Below are 20,180 nucleotides of genomic sequence, written 5' to 3' on the forward strand. Positions count from 1 at the left end.
TGCTTTTGGGTTAAAACACATGATTTTCCATGCTTATCTGGTTATGCTGTAAACGTCACATTTATACTTGATATCAGCAGTGTGCACTCCCCAAGTTAGGTACATATTAGTTAGAATAGTCCTCATGGCATCTTCAGGTAATATGTCTGGTTTAGTGTTTCATCTATCCCAAAAAAATTCACATGTAAATAGTTTCAAGTTTAAGTTGGCTGCACAAACGTGACTACTACAACCAAGTAAGCATTTGTCAAATCAATTTACCCCACAGAACACCTACCAATCCAAAAAAAAACTGAAGTTGTAGTACCCAGTAGCAGTAATAATGGGAACTGCAGATGCTGGAGAATCCAAGATAACAAAGTGTGGAGCTGGATGAACACAGCAGGCCCAGCAGCATCTTAGGAGCACAAAAGCTGATGTTTCCGGCCTAGACCCTTCATCAGAGAGCATCAGAGAAGGGTCTAGGCCCGAAACGTCAGCTTTTGTGCTCCTGAGATGCTGTTTGGCCTGCTGTGTTCATCCAGCTCCACACTTTGTTATCTAACAATAGTAGCAATTGTTTATGCCTTGGAGGAAATTGGATAATGGTATTATTTTAAAATTATAAAATCATACAGCACCATAACAGCCTATTTGGCTTGTCATGCCTCTTTAAAATTATTACCTAATTGGTCTCATTTCCTTTCTTTCCTGCCTTGCAAATTTAAACCCATTGATTATTTCAAACATTCTGCTTTGAAAGGTATTGGACCATTGTGCATAAAAAATCTGTCCTCGTGCCAATTCTGATTCTTTTGACAATCACCTTAAGTCTGTTATAAACCCTTCTATAAATGGGAGGTGTGAGCCAAATGGGAACAGTTTTGTTTTCCTTTCTTATTTACATTATCATAGTCCATCATGCTTTTGAACACTCTGAGCACATCTGTCCTTTCATTCTTCTACCGTCAGGCCAACATTTCAGACTTTCTTGACTATCCAAATAACTGAAAGTGTTTCATCTTTGCTTCTATTATAGTGAATTTATTCATGTCTTTTACTGTCAAATCTTCATTACATTCTGAAGTTGAATCAGTGCTGAAGTGTCATCTTGATTTGTTGTTATGGGAGGAGATGTGGTTAAATTGATTAAAAATTGATGAGTTTGCAATGAAAATTTTGCAAATTTTATCCGGTTACAATTGTAACCTATCCACCACAGCCATGCCATTATGAGGATATAAACTTTATCATTATTAAACTGAATTTAATTCAATGTCTGAGAAATGTGAAGACACCATATCAAAGAAGTATACTATGTCCATCTACCATAGGACATAGATGCTATAATATACTTCCCTTTTCAAATGACAAATGATCTTTTGCAAGTGAATGTGAATGTAAACTAGTTGTTAATTTAGTCCCTGAAAGTGGTAAGTATCTGCTTGTACAGATTTTGGACTTCTCTCAGTTTTAGAACATAGAACATTACAGCACAGTACAGGCCCTTCGGCCCTCGATGTTGTGCCGACCTGTCATACCGATCTCAAGCCCATCTAACCTACACCATTCATTGTACGTCCATATGCTTATCCAATGACGGCTTAAATGTACCTAAAGTTGGCGAATCTACTACCGTTGCAGGCAAAGTGTCCCATTCCCTTACTACTCTCTGAGTAAAGAAACTACCTCTGACATCTGTCCTATATCTTTCACCCCTCAATTTAAAGCTATGCCCCCTCGTGCTTGCCGTCACCATCCTTGGAAAAAGGCTCTCCCTATCAACCCTATCTAACCCTCTGATTATTTTATATGTTTCAATCAAGTCAATTATTCCCCCTCATAATCTATTAACGGAGAAGTTAAAAGAAAGAAAATCCCTGACCTCCCCATTACAAGTAATAACGAACACTATTTATTTAACCCAACAGTGAACAGATTAACAGAATTATTAACAAACCACCCATTCTTCCCCTCCCCCCCCACCCCGACTACTAAATGCTTCCTGACTTGTCTAAATTCTACTGGAATATTGTTCAGATAAACAACTTCAACTTAATAAACCCAATTAATAAGAAAACAATGAACTAAACCTATTTCTGCAACTTTGCACAGACTGTCTTTTCAAATGTGAGGCTGGATGAACACAGCAGGCCCAGCAGCATCACATTGGTTGAAGATTTTTTTTGAAGTTGGCAAACAACCTTTGTTTTTTCTTTAAATCTTCTTTTCCAGGGAGATTACATGACATGGGTTTACGTTGGGGTTATCGAGAGAAGGATGGGGTTGATAGTGTCGGAATATTTCTGCATGCCCAAGTGGGATAGCCCCAGTGGAGCTTCTCATGACCGTTTTTTTGTACATTTTGATGTCAAACCACCACATAATTCAATTCATAATCAACTCCCAATGGCATATTCAGTGGAATGTTAGTTTGTGGCTTTGCATTGCCTCTAATGGTCTGTACAGGCCAAATTCATCTTGAATTCATGGCATCATTTTTATTATAGTCTAGTTATTATGATGAGATTGTGTTGGTCAAAATACTCTTCAAGTAGATTTTGGACTATTATTTCCGAATTGAAATGGTTATATTTGTGTTCTGTTGACTTTGGGACCACGATTGATGCATGAATGCAAGTTGTAGATTATTCTCAGTTCTAATGAACATAAGATAGGCATGAACATCGACTGCATGTTACCTCTTTTATGAAGTTCATGAAGCGGCTTCCAAATCTCCAGGGCTTGTGTCTATGGCATTGCAAAGAGTTAACAGTCATCTGAGGTGCTCGCTGATAGGACATTGATACAATATGAACCGCATCGTATGTCAGAGCAGCATCTGTCTGAAATAAATGTGAAAACTGCTTAAGTTGATTTTTCGGAATTCCTGTGATTTGTGCAAAGCATATTAGACCCAGTTTGACATCTGGCTGTTTGACAACTCAGCTACATCCTAGCACACTGCAGATATTATAATTTACTTTAACAATACTTCAAACCACAAATTAATCTGTCAACTCTGCCAATTTGAGGAGTCCTATTCACAATATTGTATAACTTGAAAAGGTTGTTTGTATGTTTAATAGAAACCATGGTGACCAACTGTCATCCGCTGTTTTGTTCTCAACATTTACAGGTATGCATGTATTATCCAGCTGAATTTGGAAAGCTACTTCGTCATTTTGCTCACTTTTGAAATTTCAGAACAAATAAATATAAACAATCAGAAAACAGTGGCTTATTTAAAGTTAAGTCTTTTCATTGTGCAGGATTGTATGAAATTGCATGTGTTTTGATTACCTTCCTACTTGCTTTCACCCTGACTTGGAAGTGTGTTGCGATGAGTTTAGAGATAGTGAAGGATTATTCTGGGACTAAAGACTCCCTTGAACACTATTACATCTATGGCGTGCATGCCCAACTTTATGCCTGGCCACAGTGCAATATCTCACTCCTCTGCAAATGTCTGCAGCAGAGCATTTCTCTGATATAGTAGGAACTGCAGATGCTGGGGAATCTGAGATAACAAGGTGCAGAGCCGGATGAACACAGCAGGCCAAGCAGCTTCAGAGGAGCAGGAAAACTGATGTTTCGGGCCTTGACCCTTCTTCAGAAAGCCTTCTTCTTCCAAGCTGATCCTTGTACCCAGTTAGCTCATTAAGAAAGTATTCATACTGGCACATAATCCATAAGTGATTCCAGTTAGTTCATGGGAATGGTATCTATTTACGTAGTACTCAGAATGACTTGCAGGAACAATTTGGAATAACATCATTGATATTATAATGTACAAAACTAACAGATTTTCCAATTTGGAAAGCAGGACAAGGGAGCCAGAGAGTTTTTCAAGACTAAAAGCATACAAATACTGAGCAAAACTATTGACATCACTCTATATCGCTTCAATTATGATTAAATGCTTAAAATTGAAGACTGAGTTTACCTTTACTTGGGGATTAAAGTGCTTACCATTTAGAGTTCCTTGTTTTGGAGTCACTTTTCCCTTTTTGAGAATAATGTGTGGTATTGTGAACTAGCAAGTATCACTACCCTAAAATGGCCAATTGGTGAGCCTATTTCAATAGTTTGGTCTTACATTAATTTTTTTTAGATATGTTGAATATAGAGCATTGTATACTCTTGTTAATGGACAGTTAGTGAACATTATACCAGGGATGGCAGTATTTACTAGCCACTTCACAGAAAGTGAAGGAAGCAGATTTTTGAAAATGGTGGCTCTCCTTAATCTAACAATTACATTTTCAGATAGGACCTCTAATGTAAGGGGAAAAAAAAAGAAACTTCAGGCTAAGCAAAATCCAAGCCACTGAAAGAGATATTAGAAAGAGTAATTTTTTGAGACAGAGAGTGGTTCATGTGTGAAATGAACTTCCAGAGGATGTAATGGATACAGGTACAGTACAATATTTGGAGGGATGTGGACCTAGCGCGGGCAGGTGGGACTAGTTTAGCTTGGGATTATGGTCAGCATGGATTTGTTGTACTGACGGATCTGTTTCCACACTGTATGACTCTATGACTCAACATTATATCCAAGTTTGCTGATAGCATCAAGCTATGTTGAAATCTAAATTGTGAAGAGTATACAACGGCTATAGAGTCAACTTAAGTAAATGGATGACAAGGTGGCAGATGAAGAATAGTATGTGGAAGTGTAAAGTGATTCACTTTGTTCATAAAGGATAAGAAGAATAATTTTTAAACAGTATGAAACTCTCAAATGTTGTTATAAAATGAGACTTAGTTGTGCTCAATAAAAGAAATACATAAACTGAGCATGTAGGTAAAGTGAGCAGCCAGTAAAGAAATTAACAGGGGTCTATGTTTCCAAGGGCAATGGCATACAAGAATAGGGTTGTTTTATGAAAATTGTACTGAGATTTAATAAGGTCTCACTTCAAGTACTGAGTGCACATCTTGGCCTCCATAGCTAAGAAATTATGTAATTGCCTTGAGGTGACATAGTAAATTCCAGTAAATTTGGATACTGAGAAGAAAATTTTTCTTTCCCTATGATCAAGGTTGAGTAAATTGAGCCTGTGCTTTCTAGATTTTAGAAATGGAGTGAACTCACAGATGATTCTGAAGGGAGCTGTCAGTGTAGAAACTGAGAGGTTGCTTTCCCTGTTGGAGGGGTCCTTGTATATGGGGGTACCTTCTCAGCATGTGTAATTAGTCACTGAGGACTGAAATGAGGAGAAATGCCTTCACTCAGAGATTTGTGAATTTTTGGAATTCTATATCCCAGTAGTCATAAATGATTGATCATTGAGTAAGTTTGAAATGGGAAAAGATAGATTTTTGGTCTCTCAGTAAATACGTTATATAGGGAATAGGTAGGAAAGTGGATTAGCCACTGGCAAATAGGTGTACAAAAGTGGATACCATTAAGATTTATATTAATATGATTGTGATTTATTTATCACAATTAAGAAAATTAGCATCCTTATCCAAAAACCTTTGAACTCCGAGCGCTCGATCTTTTGAAAACCCATCGTACCGTCATAATTCCATCAAGTAGGCCAGAATCCGCACTCGGAGATGCTTGGAGTCGCTCCATGGACCACTTTTCAATGATAGAAGCTACATGCGGGTTTTCTGTATTTAAAATTCGGAATCCTGTCATGTTTACCCCACAGTAGCGATAGGAATCTAAGTCAAGGGCGAAGAGATCCTGTGAACGAGAGAGCAAGTCCGATATTATGGCATTTCACACGCTGAATCTAATGAATAGTTGTACTGTCTCCTTTGTTTTCACTGCAGCCGCCTTCTATCAAAGATGCACTCGAGTGCTTTTCTGCTCAACATTCTTTCAGCTGCATTGATCAATATTGTGTGCCGTGTAAAACTCTCCAGAGCTAAACCTTAACCGCTATAAGAATCTGCTCTACATTGTGTCATCTCAGTTGCAAGGAAAAAGAAACAGGTTTGAATCAGCTTAAAAATAATAAGAAGAATGCTGCACCATTAATTGTGCCTGTTAATAGTACTGTCATGGGCAATGAAAGAGTTGGGATTTATTTAAAGTTTAATTCACCCAAATACTGAGAATGTTCTTTCAAACATTGCTTCATTTCTCTTTCAATTGATGCTGCATTTGATCCATGGTCCATGAAAAATCGACCTTTAGGCAAACGGTAAACCATCAATCTTTTTTTTAACAGACAAAATTCCTCTGCTGATGAGCAAGTTGAGGTTTGGACTTGCCTGATTATCTGTCGTATTGTGAGTGCATGCTTATGAGAAGAGGAGGTTGGTGAGATGTGCACGAGCAATATGTTTAGAATGACTGAATGTTGAAAATCTGGAATAATAGTTGAAGAAACTGGGAATGCATGTGGAAGCACATAAAGATGTGAAGAAGTAAAAGGGAACCGACATAAATTAACCACCTTCACATGCTGCACCTTTCCAGTTTGTATTCTGCTCTCTTTTCTCATCAATACTCTCCTTCTTTTTCTTTTAACAGTATTCTTTTCTTCCTGCAGCATAACTGAATGGACTTCGACCTCCCCCTGCGATAAAGTGTTATGAGATTCTGAATGTTGCTCAGCTATTTTGGGGGTGGGGCCAATGAAATATAGAAATATAGAAAATAGAAGCAGGAGGAAGCCGTTCAGCCATTCGGTATGCTCCACTAATCTTCACAATCGTCCAACTCGATAGCCTAATCCTGATTTCTCCCCATAGCCTTTGATCTCATTCACCCAAGTGCTTTATCTAGTCACCTCTTGCATACGTTCAATGTTTTGGTATCTATTACTTCCTGTGGTAATGAATTCCACAGGCTCACCACTCTTTAGGTTAAGAAATGTCTCCTCCTCTCTATCATAAATTGTCTACCCCGACGACTGTGAACCCTGGTTCTGGACATACTCGCTTCCGGGAACATCCTCCCTGCATCTACCCTGTCCGACCCTGTTTGAATTTTATTGGTCTCTATGAGAGAGCCCCTCATTTGTCTGAACTCCAGCAAAAACAATCCCAACCTTGTCAATCTCTCCTCAGTTGTCAGATCCACCGTCCCTTGAATCAGCCTGGTAAACCTTTGCTGTACTCCCCCGAGAGCAAGGAAGAAGACACCCAGCAGCCTAAGCCAGATCCTTTTCTCACCTGACATGAATGGCAAGCAGAAATTGCAAGACACTGATTGAGACAGAGGCCCTAGCTAATTGCACCCAGAGATAGGAGTGCTAGTGCACCGGCCACCCTCAGGCCATTGGTACAAGTGAATCTAAGTGATGAGCGTGTCTCCCATGCGTGGGATCCAGGGTTAGTCCTGTGATGTCTCGTTTGGGAAAGATCTGTCATATTAAATGTTAGCCGGGCTCTTAAATGGGCAGCAGCAGACTCAACTGAGGATCAAGGACTGCAAGTCCGGAAATTCCAACCCCACCTCTCTACCACCAAGAACCATCCAGTCAACACCAGCTGATTTGAATGACAGGCATCATTAGAAGAATGGTCATAGCTACTGGTAATGCATACACCAGAGTCCAGAATTAACAAGGGATCCAAGCCATAAGTAATTCAAGGCAGGGCAGAGTTTACTTAGGTGGATGGGTTTGGCAGCATGGCAGAAGGGTGTCTGCTTTTCTCATTTTATCGAATAGCAGAGCAGACACAATTTGGGCTGAATGTCCTAACCCTGCTCCTATATCTTAAAGTCCTAGATCCCGTGAACAGGCACTTGCTGCACATGACCATTTCTGCATCCACCATAGGCTGAGTGCTTTTGGCACAGAATGAATATTAATTGCTCAGTTAAGGGCTTATTTGACACTGATCCAGGAAGAATGCCTTGGACTCAGTCAGGGCAGAGATGAAAACAGTGTGTTCCCCACCTCATTGAATCCACCCAATTAAATGCACCAGAAACCACCAAACCTACCTTCAGGGAGGATTTTAAATTTTGTCCAAGGTAATTCAGTTACTCTATGGTTCATGTCTAAAATCATCCTGATCTATACACCTACCCTACCCTGACCTGAACCAACTAACTTAACAGTGGGACATTCATTCTCTATGTTTACTTTAGCTTTCTATCTAAGCTCCAATGTGTTGGGTTTGCAAACCCTTGAGATAATGGACTGAGGCAGACCAACTAGAGAAACTGGTAACTCAATGCAAACCATAATTTGTTCAGCTCTTTTTGCTCCTTCTTTAAGTTTCTCCCTCCTAAAGAGACAGATTTAATCATTCATGCAAAATTGTGCAATATATAAGAAGCATGTTGTTTAACTGCCGGTTGTGAATCTGATTAGTTTTGGCCTGCTTATGTTTCAAAATAGTCTGGTAAAGTCAAAGAAGACAGTCAAAGAAGACATTAGAATGATATGTATTCATACCATTTGAAGTAACAAAGAAATTAACTGACATTTTAAATTACCTGAAGAGTGAGCAATTCTGAGAAATTTAAATTTTATATTTCAATAGATTTTAATTTTCAAAAGTCCTTAAAAAATCACTGTAACCTAAATATTTAATTTCCTTTTGTCTTCAACCCCATTCTCACCCCAAACACATTTTTTCCTAATCACCCACACTCTTGTTCTCAGTCCCTCTGTGATTTTCTCACTAGAAAGGAATCAAAAGCAAATAATTTAGCAATTCATTTGGCATTATGGTATGAGTTAAATGCCTTTGAGTCAGGAAGCAATGAGATAGTGTTGTGGTCCCGTTGTCTTGTTTTTTTTATTTCAACAATGAGGGAGGGTAACAGGGAAATCTAATCTAGTCTGGTAAGCTTGTTGAAACCCTTATTGATCCAATGAATGTTTCCCTGTGATTGCTACTCAATGAATGTTTTATCTGCTCTAACATGGTAAACACACACAAATGACACAATTCCAAAGCCTCAGGAAACAAACCAAGATCAATGTTTTCATATTGAATGCACCTTTGAGATTGCTACACTTGTCGGACATAGTCCTTTGTGCTTCATTTAGAAAATTTTGGATAATCCTGTCTTCTATTCTGTTTCATAATGTTCTATGTGAAAAAAAACAGGAAGACATTTATACAGCTCTTGCATATTAGATCAGATGGATGTCTTTCACTTCAAAAAGTACCAAATCCCTGAACAAGTTATTTTCTCAGATGATCTTACATAATACCAATCAGACAGGCCACATCTCTTGGAAGAAGTAAGAAATGCTTTTATATGATATCAGTAGCCCACTGGAAGCATTAGAAGAATGTTTTGGGCTGTTCAGCAATGCACTTAAATCCAAAACAGCTCAAGTGGATCTTTGAATTTGACTATCATGAATAATTCTCTCAAATTAGATGAAATTAGATTTGAAGACCTTTTTAAGAGACATGAAACCTGATCAGCTGCCCACTCACCTGCCCCCACCTCAACCATACATATTTTTCCAATGGCTCAAGGAGATAACAGTCTTTGTTTATTGTTTATCTAATTTATTAACCAACCAGTAACTGGAATCTTTAAATGGGAGATGCATAGTGCGAAAAGTAATTGAATTGAAATGTTCCATGAAAAGATTCAGACTGAACTGAAGAGGGAGGCAAATGATAACATTAGGACCAATAATGTTGAGAGCTATAGAAAGCATAGTGGAAAATTGGAAAGGAAATCTAAGAAATGTCAAACAGACATTCTGAAAAGAAACAGATACAAAAAGGGTGGTGTGGAGATGTATGGAGAGGGTAACATTAGAGAGTGAAGAGTTTAATGGAAAGGATGAAAGTGGGATAATTTAAATATCTTGCTTTTCTAGGATAGTAGAATAAGTGTTGTAGAAACAGAGTTGAAAATAGTGACAAAGTTAACAGTAGAAAAGTAATGATCTTGGCAAACATTAGTAGTCCTTAAGTTATTGGATTCTAACTCTATATAAAGTAGGTTGTTGGAAGAATTTGAAGAGATAATTGTAGAGTCTCTAATTGTTCAATTCTTCTTAAATAAGAACCAGGAGCAGGAGTAAGCCATCTGACCCCTCGAGCCCAGTCTACAATTCAATAAGATCACGGCTGATCTCTTCGGGGACTCAGATCCAACTAATCCACCCTCTCACCATAAACCTAATTTCCTTTACTACTTAAAAAAATTATCTCTCTTAGCTTAAAAACATTCAATGAGGAAGCTTCAACTGCTTCACTGGGCAGGGAACTCCACTGATTCACAAGCCTTTGCATGAAGAAGTCCCTCCTCAATTCAGTCCTAAAATAGCTCACCCTCATTTTGAAGCTATGCCATCTTGTTCTAGTTTCACCTGCCAGTGGAAACGTCCTCCCTGCTTTTATCTTGCCTTCATAATTTTATATGTTTCTACAAGGTGTTCCCTCATTCTTCTCAATTCCTATGACTATAATCATAGTCTATTCAGTCTGTCCTCATAAGCCAAACCTGTCAACTCTGGAATCAACCTCGTGAAACTCCTCTGCACCCCCTCCAATGCCAGTACATCCTTTCTCCAGTTAGGGGGCCAAAACTGCACACAGTACTCCAGGTAGCCTGTACAACTATAACATAACCTCTCTACTTTTATACTCAATCCGTCTAGCAATGAACAACAAAATCCTATTTACCTTCCTAAATACCTGTTGCACCTGCAAATCAACCTTTTGCGATTCATGTACAAAGACACCCAGGTCCCTCTGCACAGCAGCTTGCTGCAAGTTTTTTTACAATTACAGTCTCTTTTACTGTTATTCCTATCAAAATGGATGACTTCACATTTATCAAAACTGAATTCCATCTGCTAGACCTTCACTCACGCACTTAAACTATCTATATCTGTCAGCAAATTTTCAGAATCCTCTGCATACTTTGGTCTACCAATCATTTTAGTGGCATCCACAAACTTCGACAAACTACACCTGGCCCCAAATCCAAATCGTCTATGTAAATTGTAACAAAATTGCGGTCTCAGCACTGATCCCTGAGGCACACTACTGGTGGCTGATTACCAACCAGCAAAACACTTATTTATCCCCACTCTTTGCTTTCTGTTAGTCAAACAATCCTCTATCCATGCTATTACCTTGCCCGTAGTGCTATGCACCTTTATCTTGTGCAGCAGCCTTTTGTGCGGCACCTTGTCGAATACCTTTTGGAAATCCAGGCACCCCACATCTACTGGGTTCCTGTTGACCACCATGCTCTTAATATTTTCATAAAATTCCAGTAAATTAGTGAAACATGATCTGCCCTTCATGAACCCATGCTGCTTGTGCCCAATGGGATAATTTCTATCTCAATGGCTTGGCAATTCTTCCTTGATGATAGATTCAAGCATTTTCCCAACTGCAGAAATTAAGTTAACCAACCCATAATTCACTATCTTTTGTCTACCTCCCTTTTTTTAAACAATACTATCACATTTACTGTTTTCCAATGTGCTGGAACTGCCCCAGAGGCAAGTGAATTTTGAAAAATTACCACGAGCGCAATTGTTATTTCTCTCGCCATCTACTTTAGTACACTGGGATGCATTCCATCAGGGCCAGGATATTTGTCTATCTTTAGCTCCATGAGCTTGCCCGACACTAATGCTTTCATGATAACGATGCCTAGGTCCTCACCCATCTCAGTCTCTTCGTCATCAAGTAATGGCAAGCTTTTTATGTCTTCCACTGTGAAGACCAACATAAAATATCTGTTCAGTGCCTCGGCTAACCCGTCATTTCCCATTATTAAATCCCCCTTCTCAGCCCCTAAAGGATGAATGTTTACCTTAGCCATTCTTTTTCATTTTATATGAAAATGAGCCCCAGGATAGGAGAGCCGTCAATGTATTACTAATATACATATTATCAATCAGGAGATAGTGGAGAGGTGAATGCACTGCAAGAATAATGCAAGCTAAGTTCTGGCAACACATTCTTCATCAGGAGAAATATTTCAAGGCCATATTCCCACCTTAAGATTTAGCTGAGGGGTGCAAAGATGAAAATCCATTCATATTATTTTCTGAAATATTCAATGACATTGAAATCATTTCTTGTGATCATTACCATGCAATGTTTTCTTTAGTTCATAGTCAATTAAGTTCATTGATAACATCAGAGACATGAATCATTCTGGATACTGACAGCTTTGCACTTCTGTTACAGTCATAGAATCCCTCCAAAGATCATCCCTCCCAGACCCAGCTCCCGAGCCTATCCCTATAACCCTGCACTTGCCATGACTAAGCCATCTAGCCAGCAAATCCCTGGATACCAGGGGGCAAATTAGCATTGTCAATCCACCTAACCCGTAGATCTTTGGACTTCAGGTGGAAACTGGAGCATCCAATGGAAAACCACATTGACACAGGGAGAATGTGCAAGCTCCAGACAAACAGTCACCCCCAGTGATCCTACCCAGACCCCTGGTGCTGTGAGGCTGCAGTACTAACCACCATGCCACCCTTAAACCTCCATATTTCAAAGATTCTCAACAGCATCTCTTGTTTCCACTCATTACCTTAATCAGAGGAATTTGACTAAACGATGTCTCTTCATGTAAACACAAAATCAGAATCTTAAAAAATATGTTTTGCTTTCGGAGTTTCATAATGCATGAAGCATAAATTTCTATAACTGTACAGGCAGCTGGCAGAGCAAGTACTCCAAGGGTTAAAGTACCATGTAAAATCCACCTGCCATACTGCCTAGTCAAAGAACTGCATTGAGTCCTGCCAGCTGGCAGCTGCTTCATAAACCTACGCCAAGCTCCTGAACACAATGCTTTGACTATCAGCGTGGGACCATTCTGAAACATTCAGCTTAACATAAAAGTCCAATTCATTTGGACCCCATGAGTCTGGTTCTGTGCAAGAACATTAACCAAAGCAGACAAGTAGGGAAGCTTTACTCGGCTCACTGGAAAAATATAAAGTAACAATCTTGGTACCGTAAATTTATTGTTACTGAGCTGTCACAGAACGTGAGGTAATCTGGATTTAAGCCAAACAAATCTTATTCAGGCAAAGTTAAAATACTCCGCACTTTCATCTGAAGAGAGTACCTTGCCATCATGAAGAAAACATAACTCACAAAGGACTATTGTCAACAATTAACATCGTTTTTGTTTAACAGTGCTTTTTAATTATATGATCGAAAATGACGAGTTGTGATGATATTGCCTTGGGAAATGACTGTCTGGAATAATGAACACATAAACATGAGAGAGGCTGAACACAGTAATACATACATTATCAGGCCATAAGATGTAAGAGCAGAAGTAGGCCATTCAGCCCAAGTCTACTCTGCCATTCAATGAAATCATGGCTGATCTGAACCCTCAACTCCAGCTTCTGGCCTTTTATACGTAATTCCCTTATGAATTAAAAATGTGATTATCTCAATTAACCCAGCCTCTACAATCTATTGTAACAAAAACCCTCATAGATTCACTACAGAGATAATGGGAACTGCAGATGCTGGAGAATCCGAGATAATAAAGTGTGAAGCTGGATGAACACAGCAGGTCATGCAACATCTTAGGAGCATAAAAGCTGATGTTTCAGGCCTAGACCCTTCAATCAGAAAGGAAGGGTCTAGGCCCAAAACGTCAGCTTTTGTGCTCCTAAGATGCTGCTTGGCCTGCTGTGTTCATCCAGCTTCACACTTTGTTATCACAGATTCACTACACTCTGGTAGTAGAAACTCATCATCACCATCTTAAATATGCAATCTCATATTCTGACATTATGTTCCCTGGTCCTAGACTCTCTCACAAGTGGAAACAGCTAAACTATACTGTCAAGTGTCCTAAGAATCTTGCATGTCTTCAGCCTTTTGCAATTTAAATAATATTCAGCTCCTCTATTCTCACTGCCAAAGTGCATAACCTTATATTTTCCCACAGTATATTCCATCTGCAAAATTTTTGCCCACTCACTTACACTGTTTATAGTTCTCCACATGAAGGTGATGGCTTCGCAACCTTGCCTTTCACTTGAATTGTGGTGACTCTCAGTCAACTCTGTCGAATGAGACAGCAGGCCTATGGTTCCCTGGGACTGTGGTGACTTTATTATATATCTCTGCAGACTGCTCGCACCATCCTCAGCACTTTCCTTCCCACCTATTTTTGTGTCATCTGCAAATTTAGCTGGAATACATTCACTGTTTCTCATCCAACTCCATCATACATATCATAAAAAATTATGACTCTGGATCTGATCCCTGAGGCACTCAACTAGTCACAGGCCCCACTCAGAAAGTGCCCCTCTATCCCAACATTTTGCTTTTTAATGTTGATCAAGCCTCTATCCATGTTGACGTACTACCACCAGCCTTCTGAATATCCAAATATGTCATATGCACTGCTTCCTCTTTATCTATCTTGTTTGTTGCTTCCTTAAAGAATGTTAATAGATTTGTTAGGAAAGATTTCCCCTTCATTAAGCCATGATGACTTTGTTTGTTATGCTAATGCATCCTTTATAATAGACTCTAATATGTTCCCAATGGCAGATATTAGGATAACTGGACTGTAAAGACCTAATTTGTCTCCTTTCCTTTTCAAATAAACGTGTTACATTGTCAGGTTTCCAGTCCTCTGGGGCTTTTTTCCAGAATCTAAGGATTCTTGGGCATTGACAATCAGTGCATCTATTATTTCTGTAGCTACTTCCTTTAATATCCTAGGAAGCATCCCATCAGTTCCAGGCAACCTACTGCTCTTTATCCAATAATTTTCTTAGCACTTTGTCTCTTGTGGTAGTGTTTGCATATATTTTCTCTCCTTTTTTAGGCATGATTCTTTAGTAGTTTTGGAATACTATTTGTGTATTCTACAGTGAAGATTGATGCAAAGTACTTGTTCAACACCTCTGCCATTTCCTGGTTTCCCATTATTATTTCCCTGGACTTATTCTGTAATGTGCGTATGTTCACTTTGGCCACTCTCTTCTTTTTCATGTTTTAAACAAAGCTATTGCTGCCCATCTTAAAATTACTTGCAAATTTACCTTCAAAGTTTACCTTCACATGGTATTTTTTCTCTCTTTACTTTCTTTTTTGGCCGTCATTTGCTGACCTTTAAAACATTCCCAATGCTCTAGCTTACCACTAATCTTTGGCGTGCTTGTTCAATTTTTGTTTCAATTTGATGCTATGTATTATTTCTCTAGTTAACCATGATTGGCTTCTCCCATTTCTAAAATCTTCCTTCCTCCTAGGTCTTTTCTGTTAAACTCCTTTCCCAGTCCACTCCAGCCGGTTCTGCCCTCATTACCCTTATTCAAGCTTAACGGAACTGTTGTTGACACAAATTTCTCTCTTCTCAAGCTGACTGTTAAATTTTAACACTTATAGTCACTTTTTATGAGGGTTTTTTTTACAATAATATGTTATTAAGCGTGCCTCATTACACGCCACCAGATCAAACGTATTCTGATCCTTAATAAAAATTGAAAGAACTGCAGATGTTGTAATTCAGGAACAAAAACAGAAGTTGCTGGAAAAGTTCAGCAGATCTAGCAGCATCTGTGAAGAAAAATATCAGAGTTAACGTTTCGGTTCCAGTGACCCTTCCTCAGAACTGTTGTGAGGAAGGGTCACTAGACCTGAAACGTTCCAGACCTGTTGGGCTTTTCCAGTAACTTCTGTTTTTGTAGTCTGATCCTTATTTGTATCCATAACATATTGTTCCCGAAAACTGTCCCAAATACGCTTATGAATTCTTCTTGTGGCTGCCTCTGCTAATTTGATTTTCCCATTCTGCATATAGTTTAAATTTATCCTTGATTAATGTTGCCTTTGTTACACGTCCTCTTTATCTCCTAGTTTTTCCTCTGTCCTATCATGTAAGGAATATTAGGGGAGCTATACATTACTCCTACCACAGTCTTCTGCCTTGTTTTCTTTTTTGCTTCCACCTATATAGGTTCTAATCCTTTAAATCTGAAATGACTTCTTGCTATCGTACTTATTCCATCCCATATCAACAATGCTATCCCACCACCCTTTCCTTCCTTCCTGTCATTTTGAAAGGTTACACACCCTTAAATATTTACTTCCCATCTTGCTGTAGCCCTAAGTTAACTTTCTGTGCCATTTGTACAAGTTCAGCAAGTTTCTCTGAGCATCAACAATTACTGATCCATTTGCATGCTTCCAAATACAATTTAGAAATTCACTTGTACAAAACGATGGTGTGATTACACAATGATTTACCTTAAAGTACATATCTTACTGAGTGTACCATTCACCTTTCTCTACATGCCCTCTAAATTACCACAGACTTTCTCAGCTGCAGTTCTTTTTTCTCATTTTCCTTCTTTATTCTTGTGAAAAATTCATGACTTTTCTAACTTTATTCAATTCAGGTAAGAGGTCATCAACCTAAGACATTAACTCTGTTTCTCCATCCACAAATGCTATCAGACCTGCTGAGTATTTCCAACATCTGCTGTTTTTTTCTTATTTCAAACTTCCAGCATCTGCAATATTTTGCTTCCTTATTTGTAGCATTGACAGGGTGTTGGTTGAATGGCTAACATGTGGGACAGAATAACATCAAGAGTGTAGATTCCCTTCCTGTTCTGGGTGTGATAGAGCTTGGAATTGTTTCCTGACATCATCCCTGAGAGTGGAAGCTAATAGTGAATTACAGCTGACAAAAATAAAAGCTCAGGGCGAAGACAATGAGCCTTCATATAAAGAATACATGAACAAATGATCAACATCTATCTACTCGTGACTGAAGTGAAAATAGCAATCAGATCTATCCAATAAAAATGAAAACAGATATTCAATTCAACTGAGATTTTAACTGATAAAATGTAGTTATTAGAAAGTAGGATCATGAGATGTTGCCCTCTAATTGACTCACATTTGCTATTTAAAGTTATTGGATTGTGGCCTGCGCTTTACTGAACTTCCAGTTTACCTTAGTACAGATAATTTCATATTGTGAGTGGTTAATGATCACTCTTACAAATTTAATTTACTTAAATGACCCCTGCATATAACAGTTTGAGTCCAACTAATTGATGAGCAAGTATTAATGGTCTCCTTGTATTTAAATGTATTTGACTTCCTCATCAAGATCTTTTACAAATGGATGGGATAAATAGACCAGGTCTTTTCCCTGGGATGGGAGAGTCCAAAACTAGAGGGCATAAGTTTAAGGTGAGAGGGGAAAGATTTAAAAGGGAACTAAGGGGCAATTGTTCCATGCAGAAGGTGGTGCGTGTATGGAATAAGCTATCAGAGGATGTGGTGGAGACCAGTTCAATTACAACATTTAAAAGGCATCTGGATGAATAAATGAATAGGAAGGGTTTAGTGGGATATGCCGAATGCTGACAAATGGGTCTAGATTTATTTAGGATATCTGGTTGTCATGGACAAGTTGGACTGAAGGATCTGTTTCTGTGCTACGGATCTCTACACTTGATTGATTGATTGATTGATTGTGTACCAAAATACAGTGAAAAGCTTTGTTTATTAGCAGTACAGACAGATCATGGTAAGCAAGAAATGTGCAGAGCAAAAAGACTTAGACAGAGGCACAAGGTGTGCACTAGGTGAATTCAACATTTGCAGGATCAGCACTATTTGAAGCTAGAGCGCTCATTCAACAGTCTGATAACACCAGGAAGAAGCTGTTCCTGAAGCTTCTCAAGTGTGTGTTCAGCCTTCTGTATCTTCCGCCTGACATACGAGCTTATAGGAGATCATTACCAGGGTACAATGGGTCTTTGATGATGTCGGTAGTTTTTCTGCAGCAGTGAGTCATGTAAATGAAGTCTAACTGCAGTAACACTTAAATGCGTATGAGTGACTGGGGAGAGAGAATGGGGAACACTCAATGGACCTTACTATTGCTGCCTGTCCTAGACTTGATTTCCCATCCAATTTATTATTCACCATTATCTCTAATTGTTATCAGTTAAAACTCGCTTCAACAGCTTCAGAAATTTATAGCAGAACACTTCCTACATGATTGATTAAACCACATGCAGTATGCTAGCATGGTGAAGCCAATTATAGTTGACAGAAATAGATTCTGAATATGAAATAAGCTTTCCCATGATCCTTGTCTATTTTTGATAATCTGAAGTTTTAAGTAATGCAAGTGATCACACCATGTGTTAGCAAGTTCCGTATTCTAGCCATGCATAGAAAGCATTTTGCAAACCATTCTGGAAAATTCCCTACTGTGTGAACATGATTGTATAATTAACTCAATTTTGGGAGTCAGCTAACAAAAGATAAACTTCTCATGGTTAATGATACCATTCCTGTATCTCTTTTGGATTACTGCTTATGATTCATTGATTGGCAGACTCCAGCGTTTTTGATATTTCATCAAATGTAAACAAAACTTTATTTATATAGCTTCAATGACATAATCTAACAAGTGATATCAAATATAATGTATTGAGATTATTTTAATTAGTAAGAACAATTAGTTCTCTCATATACTTCAAAGCATTCAAAATAGTTGGAAGGAAAGACAGTAGGGTCTTTGCCTCCTAACCTGGAAGTGTGGATGCTAGCCTTGACTTCAGCATTCATTCAACTGTCTCCTGAATTTGATATATAATCAATTCATTTTTCCAACTATCCATGAGGCCAAGGAAAGAATTAAGCTCTTCTCCACTTTTCAAGTATCTCCTAGTGAGGTATCCGTAGAATGATTGATGTTATCTGTAGAGATGGATCATCATTTGAAGAGAAACACATCTGTATGGGATCAGGGTTCTCATACCGTTAAAATTGATTTGATACAATTTTCCAGGCTGGGTCAGTTTCTTAATTTCCCTATCCACACTTAGCTGGACTACATTAAATTGCTTGTCTACCTCACCTTCTTCAACTACTGAGGTCAGCACATTCTCAACTCCTATCATTCTGGTTTGAGTTTCTTCTGTGGAAATCCATAGCTGCTATCTTTTTACATAGCTTCATATAGAATATGCAGCACAGAAACAGACTATTCAGCCCAGTAGGTCTGTGCCAGTGTTTAATGTTCCACACAAGCCTCCTCCCACCATACTTCAGCTGATCCAATTTTATGCTACTTTTCCTTCATGTATTTATTGAGTTACTCTTTAACTGCACCTGTGCTATTCACCTCAATCCCTGAGCATGGGAGCCAGTTCCATAATGTAATCCCATTCAGAGTAGCGGGGTTTCCTCCGGGTGCTCTAGTTTCCTCCCACAGTCCAAAGATGTGCAGGCTAGGTGAATTGGCCATACTAAATTGCCTACAGTGTAAGGGATGCGTAGATTATGTGGGTTCTAGGGGTATGGATCTGGGTGGGAAGCTCCATAGTTCGGTGTGGACTTGTTGGGCCGAAGGGCCTGTTTCCACACTGTCCGGATTCCATGATTCAATGAAAGGTTTGACATAAATTTCTTACACAAATTCTTACAGATTATCTTGTACTTGTGGAGCCACTAGCTTTGGATTTCCCTAAGTGAAAGAAGCTCTTTTTAGTTCCACACTGTCAAAAGTAGTCATAATTTTAAAGACTTTTTCAGGTTAACTCTAATTATGTCACATGGTGATTTCTTATTCAGATGATATGGACTGTTACTTTCAAATCAATCAATGGTTTACTCCTCACTATCTTTGTTATCTCCTCCAGCCCCACAACCCTCCAATGTACTTGAGTTCCTTTTATAGTGATTGGAATAAGGGTCATGTTGGATCTTATTGACTGCACAATCTCAGATGAGGGTTTTTATTCTGGGCCAATCAGAGAACCCTGGCTGACAGATATAAACAGGAGATTCAGAAAGTCCCTTCATTCTAGGGACTGACTCAGAGTTCATGCACTATGCACGTATAAATAAAAGGTGACATGGTAACAGGATACCTGTCTCCTTCGAGTTATTTGACTATGTTGTGCCTTCAACTGACTGTGAGCTAAGCACTTCCTTCACCTCTCTGCTGTTTACCTTCACTAAGGCACTTGTTAAGACTCATTTCTTTGACAAAGCTTTTAGTCATCTGGCCTAATATCTGTCTGTATATCTCTGCATCATATTACGCTTTATAATAGTTTCATAATGTGCCTTGAGAGTTATAGTTTGGCAGAAAAAGGCATTATATTGATAAAAGTCATTGTTGTTAACCAGATTTGGATAAATTATCAAGAACAGTGGGGTTTTGGTATCAACGGATCACAAGTGGCAATAGAGGGGCAAGAAGGCACCTTTAATAATGAGTGGCATACATTTTGCTATTGATTCCCAAAACT

General features: G+C 38.7%; 1 protein-coding gene across 3 annotated transcripts in view; it reads right to left on the reverse strand.

Moving 5' to 3' along the window:
• LOC125465127 (glutamate receptor ionotropic, kainate 3) overlaps positions 1 to 20,180 on the reverse strand; it is a 451,191-nt gene that overhangs the window by 232,839 nt on the left and 198,172 nt on the right. For 2 of the 3 annotated variants that reach the window (XM_048558279.2, XM_048558281.1), the window contains 2 exons: positions 5,504 to 5,677; positions 2,682 to 2,843 (listed from right to left, as the gene is read on the reverse strand). In XM_048558279.2, the coding sequence (XP_048414236.1) occupies positions 2,682 to 2,843; positions 5,504 to 5,677 (336 nt within the window). The remainder of the gene's footprint in view (positions 1 to 2,681; positions 2,844 to 5,503; positions 5,678 to 20,180) is intronic. The other variant, XM_048558280.2, reaches the window with a different exon arrangement.

Source organism: Stegostoma tigrinum, chromosome 24 (genome assembly GCF_030684315.1).
Source record: "Stegostoma tigrinum isolate sSteTig4 chromosome 24, sSteTig4.hap1, whole genome shotgun sequence".
NCBI classification, from domain to species: Eukaryota; Metazoa; Chordata; class Chondrichthyes; order Orectolobiformes; family Stegostomatidae; genus Stegostoma; species Stegostoma tigrinum.